General features: G+C 42.0%; 1 protein-coding gene across 1 annotated transcript in view; it reads left to right on the top strand.

Moving 5' to 3' along the window:
* The first annotated feature begins 6,283 nt into the window (after positions 1 to 6,283).
* Positions 6,284 to 9,282, top strand: part of LOC132958949 (Fc receptor-like protein 5) — a 51,860-nt gene continuing 48,861 nt past the window's right edge. Inside the window, exons 1-3 of the mRNA XM_061032025.1 lie at positions 6,284 to 6,381; positions 6,638 to 6,682; positions 6,775 to 7,038. Of these exons, the coding sequence (XP_060888008.1) occupies positions 6,351 to 6,381; positions 6,638 to 6,682; positions 6,775 to 7,038 (340 nt within the window). The 5' untranslated portion in view covers positions 6,284 to 6,350. The remainder of the gene's footprint in view (positions 6,382 to 6,637; positions 6,683 to 6,774; positions 7,039 to 9,282) is intronic.

The following is a 9,282-nucleotide window of genomic DNA, read 5'->3' on the forward strand; positions in this document are numbered from 1 at the left end:
CATATGACTGAAGTGTCCACGAGGTGAGGAGGGGTCTCCTGCTGCTTATTTCTGCTGCTGATGCGATACATGGTTTGTGGTTAGGGTTGAAAATGTTTCCCCACAGACTAAGCTGATCGAGAGCCTGAGCCGGGGTTCATTTGAATGTCATAAGACGGAGACAATGAACTGAGACAAACTGACTGTCAGAACAAACTCTGGTTTAAATACAGATAGTCTGGCTTTTATATAGTGCTTCATCAATTAACATTACTGTATTGTCTTTTTTTATCCTATTACAATTTTAAATATTTTCCTCTCATGTATTTATTTTAATATCTTATTGCTCTTATGTGTTATATTTTCTTTTATTTTCTTTTATAGATATTTTTAATCAGGGCCCGAGCACGAACCGTGCGAGGACCCTCTTGAAACCCTACCGATTAATATTTTTATTTTTATTTTTATTTTTATTTTTCCGCCACTTTGCAGCTTTTTTTGAGGGCCTGAACGTGCCCAAAAACTCATCAAACTTTCCAAGGTCATCAGGTCTCGTGAAAAATTTGATATTTTGGTGGTTTCGTAAACGGAGTTCGCAAAATGGTTCAGTGGCGCCCCCTTGAAATTTTCAAAATGGCCTCCCCTTAAAGGGATTTTTCACGTACATTCACGAAAATTGGTACGCATATTAAGCTTGTCGGGACGGACTAAAAATCCTGTTGCAGCATTTTAAAAATCCCGACAGGAAGTCCACAAATTAAAGTTGAATTTCCTATATAATGGCCCAAAATGGCTCAAAATCGCCGATTTCAGCCTTCCTATTTGAAGGATTTTGCCCGAGGGCGCTCATCTGATCGGCGCAAACTCAGTGTCAGTGCGTTCTAGACAGGCTCAACATATCTCGTTCTGCGCTGCACGTTATTTCGTCAAAGGGCATGGCCGTGGCGTGCATTAGAAGTTTTTGGAGTGTTTTGGCAAGTTGCCAAAAAAGTAAATGCTTATATCTCTGCCATCTAGTGTTCAATCATATTACAATTTCTCATGCATGATACAGGGCCTCCCGGAACACATCCATGATTGGCATTTTTTCATTAGTCACAGCGCCACCTGTTGACAACAGGAAGTTACTGCTTCTCAATTAGCATTAGCCATGGCTACACGGTAGCTCATTTTCCCCTCAAAATTGGTGTGGACCATGCTAACACCTTGGCCATACAACACTTTCAAGCTCAAACGCCTATCAAACGCCGATCGCTCACCATCAAACAGGAAGTCGTTTTTCACGGGCTTAACATAGTCGTACTGTCCCGAAACTTCATACATATAATCCTGGTAGTAAAGTCAAACATGTTATACCATTTAATTGAGTGGGCGTGGCTTAATGACTCAGTGGCGCCCCCTACAATATTTCAAACATTCAGCCCCCACAGCACATTGAACCTACAATTCTGAATTTTACTATGCCCCCGAATGCAAGTACTAAGTACTACATCCTATATACTTTGTCTGATCTTCTTGAAATTACATAGGTATGTTCAGGGTTGGCCTCTGAACACAGTGACACAAAACAATAATAAACTTTAACCATAGCGCCCCCTACTGCAAAAAGTACTACATCCTATATACAATGCTCAATTTCCTCCAAATGTCATAGCTATCATGACAGTGCCAGCCAGAACGATGTCAAAACTTTATGTGATCTTCATTACGTTGCCTATTTCAACATGCCAGTACTACGATTTTTACACATGTCGCACTGCACGACCTGCTGCTTTGCCACGTTCCGCTGCTGCTGCACTCCCGCGGTCGCGACACACCCCGACATGCACAGGGGTGCGAGGGCCCTTCATCACCGCTTGCAGTTTTATTCTTATTGGTGTGCATTAGTCTCTCAATGATTTTATAAATGATTTTATAAATTACTTTAGGTCAATAACTTTTCTGCACTCTTGTTAAGCACTTTGAACTGCAATTTAATTTGTCTGAAAGGTGCTATATAAATGAAGTTTGATTGATGATTGATTGATTGATAACACACACTTCTTCAAAGTATGGGCAAGGCGTTTCATAAAAGACTTTATGAATACAAATAGAGACACATGACTATATATAAGCAGTAGTGATTAACTTCAATTTGAGATGCAAGCAGATGCAGTTAAAGGGACAGCATAAAGAAGTCTGTGGGATGATATGATGGAGTCCTTAACGTCCTAAAATCTCTGACAACACGCTGCCCCACGCCGAGGTGAAAGTAAAAGTGCTGAAGCCTCCAAACATTGTTGGTAATGACGACGGTAATGTGACACAAAGAAGTCAATTTAAAGTAAAATAAATATACAGCTCCTAACACGTTGCCCTTTGAGCTTATTGCAGTTTCAACACAATCTACACAGAATAAAAATAGTTTTACATTAAAATCTTTGATGCCAATAAAGGGCCAAACAGTAGCACTTCACATTGGTTAATGATTAAAGCGCCACTGTGGATAAACAGTATGTAGAGCATGTGATTGTGTTGGACTTTTACACTCGAGTTCCTTCTCCGTTTGGTGTAAGTTCAACCACCACAGGCAGGCAGATTTAAGATGTTATTTTTGCCTGTATATAAAAAATAGGAAACCTCGATGACTTCTCTAAATCACTCCAAACTGATGCACACTGCAGACTTTGATTTAAAGTGATGTGCCGAATGATAAAACAGTTTGAAGCTATTACTTAAAGTTATTCACCGTCCAACAACAATGGACCATGTTAGATTGCTCCAATCGCTCCATCATGAAAACACCTGGACTAAAAGAATAACATGCCACCTACACTGGCGGTTAAAATAGTCATTTTGTGTTACCTCATTTCATCGTTCATACTTTTCTATCTTAGGCGTGTTTAAACCTTCTGTCCGGACAAAACAATGATATCAAATGTATTTGGTAACGTGTGGGGGGGTCAAAAGCCATTTTTATGTTTAAGGGGGGGGGGCTGGCAAAAACAGTGTGGGTACCACTGCCTTAATGTAACTGGGCTGAAGTTTGGCGAGTGGGTTGATGAAATGGTCTATGTATTCTGTTATTGTGTATGTTTCTTAGTTACAGTCACTGACAATGGGGCGGCCGACCGGAACAACCGAGGGGACCGTCCAGGTGTCAGGAGGCTTGTGGCTCTTGGTGAGCAGACAGAAGAGGTCTGGGCTCACTAGGACCGTCCAAATATTGTTTTTGTTTCAAATTTATTAATTTGTGTCTGTAGATTGTTTCTGTAATCTTTCTAACTAGTGTCTGTGTCTCTAATTGTAGTGGGTGTGTCAGTGTTTTATAATATGTGTTGTTATTTAACTGTCTGTGTGCTTCTAAGATGTAATTGTCCCTATCCTGAAGAACTCTTTGGCCCCCCTTATCTGTTGGCTTGTGGATGTGTTTGTGGTTATCCAATGTTCTGATGATGCGTTTATGTTCCTGACTAATGTTGTGCGTTCTGTGTGGCAGGGGGCGCCAATGTGTGAGTGTGAGGTTGTTTTTATGGATGAGTTGAGAAATGGCGGGTGAAAGTGTGTCTGTGTTTGGTGACCAGTGGGACGGTCCAGTGAACGGCACAGGGTCCCGCCTCTGCTCCCCCTGGAAGTGATCCTTTAACTTTAGCCTCCTGTGGAAGGTGTGTAGGTCCCCTCTGAGCGCCGGTCGGGTGGGTGGGTTGGGTGTGGGGATGAAGGTGAGACCTTTTTCTAATATCTCCAGCTGCACGGCTGTGAGGGAGAAAACGGCACAGAGGTTGGTAATGTTGGACTGGTGGGGAGTTGCAATTTGACAGTTGTCCCCAGTTACAAGTTTAATTGTTGTTTCCAGTACCTGAACAACATCCCGGCCGTGTTTGCAGTCCAATGTATGTGGTCGTTGTGTGTCTGGAAGAGTAGTGGATTTATTTCAGGTATGAAGTTATATCTGGAGGTTATTGTGTCGTTGAGTTTTGTTAGTAGTGTCTGTTTGTATTTTTCCAGTCTGGGTGAAAAGTTTATAACGGGGATGTAAAGGGTGGCGTTGGGGAAGGTGGTCTGGCTGGTCCTCCACATAGTCTGTAGTTGTTTGAGTTGTGTGGTGGGGTCGTGTTCTGAGAGGCAGTTGTTGAGTCCGACTGAGAGTATTAACTGTGTGGTGTTGTGGCATGGGGTGAGTTTCTTAAGTATGCTGGCTATGTGATGGAAGGTGGCTCCGGGAAAACTGTCTACCTGTATGTGTGGGTCTGTGAAAGGAGGGATCCGGGAGAGGTTGGAGTCACATATAATGAGTGTCTTCTTCCGGACCTCCAGCGACCAGTCCTGAATCTTTCTGTGAGTGCGTGGGTGTGTGTGGTTCCGGCCTATTTGGGGAGCCAGGTGCTGCCACGAGGTGATAAGAGGTGGATATCTCAGATGTTGGGGTTGTTTTCAGCTTTGCTTTGGTTACTCTCTTCATCATCATTGATTTGTTATCCACCTCTGTGTTTCTATTTCTCCCACAGGGCTCGTCAGCAAGCAGCTCTGGCTCCCTCTGCTGGTTGTGTGGTGTGTCTGTAAGTGGAGAGGATGAGATGGTGTTACTGCAGGGTAGAACAATGTTACTGTAAGGCGGTGTCTGTTCAGTGCGGTTATTGACTGTGTGTGAAGGGGGTGAAGAGGGAGGGGAGGAGGGGGCGACAGGGGGGCAGGCAGAGGACCCAGACGGTCAAGTGCACTCTGTGGGAGTGGATGGATCTCAACCTTCACTCGCCGTCCGGGGCAATGGGGGCTGAGTCACCCTGCCGGGGTGAGAGAGAATGGGGGGAGGGGAGGAGAGGGGGGCTGCAAGGGTTAGGGAAAGGGGGTAGTGGCCCAAACTGCTACCCCTAGCATGTTTAGGGTTAGGGTTAGGGTTAGGGTTAGGGTTAACCCCTCATTCATTACCAACATTTACACATTTAGCTGTTTTATTCAGTTATTGAAATTTGAGATTACAACACATTCCAAATGTCTACTATAACACATTTTTTAGATATTCAACCTTACATCACTTCCTACATCTCTCTGGTTTCAAACAAACTTTTTAAAATAATTAAAATCAGCAGGTGAAAGCAGAAGTGAAACAAAGCTCAAACAGTCAAACTTCTATGTATTCTCAGTGATATTTATAATGAGAAGACAGTTTGGTACCTTTGAGTCGATAATGAAGACAGTCTCATGTTACAGCGATCTGGGAGCACATCAGAGCCCGTTATAGCTGCTTCATTTGGGCTGCTGGTCTCACCACACTGACCTAACCTCAAACAGCATGACTTTTTTTTTTTCTTTACAGGCTTGTGAAATTGGAAATCTACCACAACAACTGTTCAGGTCTCATGATCACAGAAACATATTACTCAATATCATCACCACTGTGTGTTGCACAGGTGTGGCAGGTCGTCATGGGACTTGTGTTCCCAGTCGATAAGAGCAGGCCCCACTTCCTCAATGGGTTGGGGTTGGGGGGCAGGGAGAAAGACTGTTCCCCCAGTTCAACCATGCTGATCTTTCCTTTTGTTTGACTTTCCACAGCACACCTCGCTCACCATACCTCCACTCATACATACACCCTTACAAGGTCGATTAGCTGACGTCCACATCCTCACAATCCTTCTTTAATCGATGCATTCACTTTGTTGTGAATAAATATGATATACTTTTGTGAGTACCTCCTAGTCTCCTCCCGTCATTTGTCTCCCGTGTTTTCAGTCCGCCCCAAACTAAGGGTTCCTGTAGTATAACTGAACCTCATCAGTCCGCAAAGTCTCTTATTGTCAAACAAATGCAGGTTGGCCATGAGGGGGAGGAGCAGCACAAATTCCAACATATTGTTGGTTAAAGAAAATTACAAAGTTGGCTTACTATCAGCTGTAGAATATACCAAGAATTAGAGGACATGTGTCCCAGCAGGACTTGGAAAAGGCTGAAAGTCGTCCATATTGATGCTTTAAACTGTGTGGACGGTGCTATTGCAGGTTGTTTCCAGCTCACAACAGCAACACCTGACCATCAAATGACTAAAGTGACCGAAGGATGAGGGCTTATAGTTTCAGCCTGCAGGTGTGTCTGCAGATATCTTGTGTTTATATTTTTAACAGCTGACCTTGTTAGTTCAAACTGCCTGACATTACGTGTTTATATCAATGTTTTCACATCATAGCAGTCCGCTTCGTTCTTTGGCTCCGCCCAATGACGCTAATCTATCAACAGAGGCTTTACCACCACCACAGCAGCTCAGTCAGTGTGAACGTTGTTTTGAAAAAAATCTAAGTGTCAAACTTGGTAACATGAGCAGCATGAATAGGCCACACAGGAAGAAGCCCCTCCTCAGTTACACTTCAGTTCAGCTTGGTGTTCAGACAGTCAACATGGAGGACAGCGCGCTCTGCATCAAACTCTGTGAGTACGTTTGGTTAAAGCTAAAGAGTGTAGTCGTTCAAGGTTAGGATGGTAATGACGGTTTAATGCAGAGGATGGTCTTGGGGCTTGGAAAGGATTTCAGGTTCAGAATATTTATATGAGATTTTTGGCCTGAAAGATAAAAATGTAAAAGTCAAACATCAGAGGCAGCTTTAGCAGCTGTAAGAATCAGTAAAATATACGACTGTTAAAACACGTCTCACTCATGTGGAGCTCTTCTCTTTTGTTATTCCAGTGGTCCACATGTTATTTCTGCTGTGTGCACATGTTCAGGACGTTGGTAAGTACCAGGTTGATGCTTAGTTGTATTTTAACTTCAGTTGGTACTTTCTGGTGAAATAAGAGAACATGTCTTTCTTTGGTTTGTTTCAGATTCACTGATTCTCCGTCTTGAACCAAACAGACTGCAGTTCTTTGAATACGAGTCTCTGATCTTCCATTGTGAGGGCTCTCATGACCCGACTGGATTGAAAATTGTACATCGGTCCAAAGGGGAATTACTCAAATGTCAAACTACAGTGACATCAAAAAGGTCATCCTGCACTATTCCTACTATTTTTCCAGAGGACAGTGGGCAATACTGGTGTGAGTCCAGAGATGGGAAGAGAAGCGACATCATCGACATCACTGTTACTGGTATGTTTGCATTAAGACGAGATCTTTACATACACTCATCTTTGTGTGATATAAAATATGAACCCCATGTTGTTCAGCTGATCCTGTGATCCTGGAGAGTCCCATCAGTGTGGTGGAGGGAGAGACTGTGACTCTGCGCTGCAGACACAAGACGAACTCTACCAATCTCTCAGCTGATTTCTACAAAGATGGCCGCTTTATCAGAAGAAGCTCTACAGGAAACATGAGCATCTCCAGTGTTTCCAAACGTGATGAAGGATTCTACAAGTGTAGCATCTCTGGAGGAAGAGAATCAGCCGAGAGTCTGATGGCTGTCCAAGGTGAGACACATCAGTGTTACCAAATCAAATTTAAAAATATGTGTGATATAACTATGTGTTGAAACAGTATATTGATTGATTTGAAAAGGACAGCGTACATTAATCATCATACAGACAGATGTAAATGTACTTCCATTTGAGATGGGTCTTATAAATGACCTGACACGAAAATAAAATATTAATTTATTCATATACCCAAGCTAGCCAAAGGCTCATTTTTGGCTTACATCCTCTTCATCCCTTTGTAGGTTACCCAGTGAATCTGTGGTCTCATATTGACAATGATTCAAGAGAATTGTGCTAGAACTTTACACCACGAGAAGGCGTGCATTATTTCTATTTCTGTTTTCTTTGCAGAGTTACACCAAGAGATTCATGCGTCCTCAGATCTTCCATTCATCATCTTCAGAAACATTCTCCCTGTAATAATGATGGCTTTGCTGCTGGTGCTGCTTGGACGGCTCCACTGTGGGATAACTCCAAGGTAAACCCACAGGTAAACAACGGCACCTCATCTCAAATCGAGATGGAGATACTGAAATAAAGGATACGACGGGATGAACGACAAAGACAGACATTTTCTCAAAAGTCTTGTTTGGTTGCCAGAAATGAAGAACATCCCATAATGCTTCATTGAGCTTCTGTCATCCATGTGTTACAGTGCACCTTGTTCATTATATGTAATGATGATCCACTTATATTCAGTGCATGTTGTGCAAACCAATGAAAACATTTTTAATCAGCTAAAAGAATCCAATCCATAGAAATGTTTTTAAATGAGCAGATCAAAGAAAATGGCAGCACTTCCTGTTTGACATGTTTCACATATTTAATTAACTTGTTTGTGAATGTTCAACAGATGTTTGTTCTTTTTCTGTATAAGGACCTGAAGATATCACAAGTCAAATAACACTGTGCACTGTTTGTTTCAGTGTCTTTCTATATTTAATATTCACATCTGAAACCACATCTTCTCTAACCCTGACCCACGAGCCGCAACTCATCTCAGCGTTATTTATAGAGCACCTCTCATACGTAAAGTCTGTGAGCCCACAATGTTTGTGTGAACACAGTCACTGTTAAAAAAGGACCCGAGATTAAAATTGTCTTTAAAACCTACATCATGTGCTGCACAAGCAATCAGCAGGAGCAGCTCAGAGCTTCACTTCCTGCTCATATCTGCATAAAATATCGACCAATAATACGAACATTTGTGATGTTAACATGAACATTTAAACTATAATATTCCACTGAATGTTTTTATATCAATAACAATGTGAAATACGTCTGCCTCTCTGTAACAACAGTTCACACTTTTATTAAAGATGTGTGATGGAAGTTTTTCCTGTCTTATTTTCATGCAGTATGGTCATTGTACAGCAGGGGAAGCTCATTGATAGTGTTGTACCAACATTAACCCATTAATTACCAGCTATACTAAATTAGGTTTGTTCAGGAATAGTGTCTCAGATTTCTTTATATTGGAGGTAGAAACTCGAAAATTGCGTTGGTGACGTAAAATGCACGTGGCTACACAAAGCAAGGTGACCAATCTATTTCCAACACCTTGTTTGGTAGACAAAGTAATGTTCACAAAGGAAAACACATGCTAAATATTGTTCTGAGTCCAATGGTGGATACAAATTAAAGGTTAAAACAACCGTTTTATTCACAGTGAGAACCCATAAAGAAGATCTGATTCTTAATTAATTCAAAGCTTTTCCTTTTTTTTCTGTGACAAAAGTCAAAAACCTGCCACCTTCAAACCCTTCACACTTGTGATCTCTTCTATAACTCTACGTACCTGAGTCATGTTTGTGTGAAAGAAAGAGAGAGAATGTACCGCTGCCAGCCAATCAGAATCAAGAACTCTTTTCTTGAAAGGTCCTGGGTTTACTTCAGATTCTGTTCAGACATTTAGTCC

The sequence above is a fragment of the Labrus mixtus genome, chromosome 23 (genome assembly GCF_963584025.1).
Source record: "Labrus mixtus chromosome 23, fLabMix1.1, whole genome shotgun sequence".
Lineage (NCBI taxonomy): Eukaryota > Metazoa > Chordata > Actinopteri > Labriformes > Labridae > Labrus > Labrus mixtus.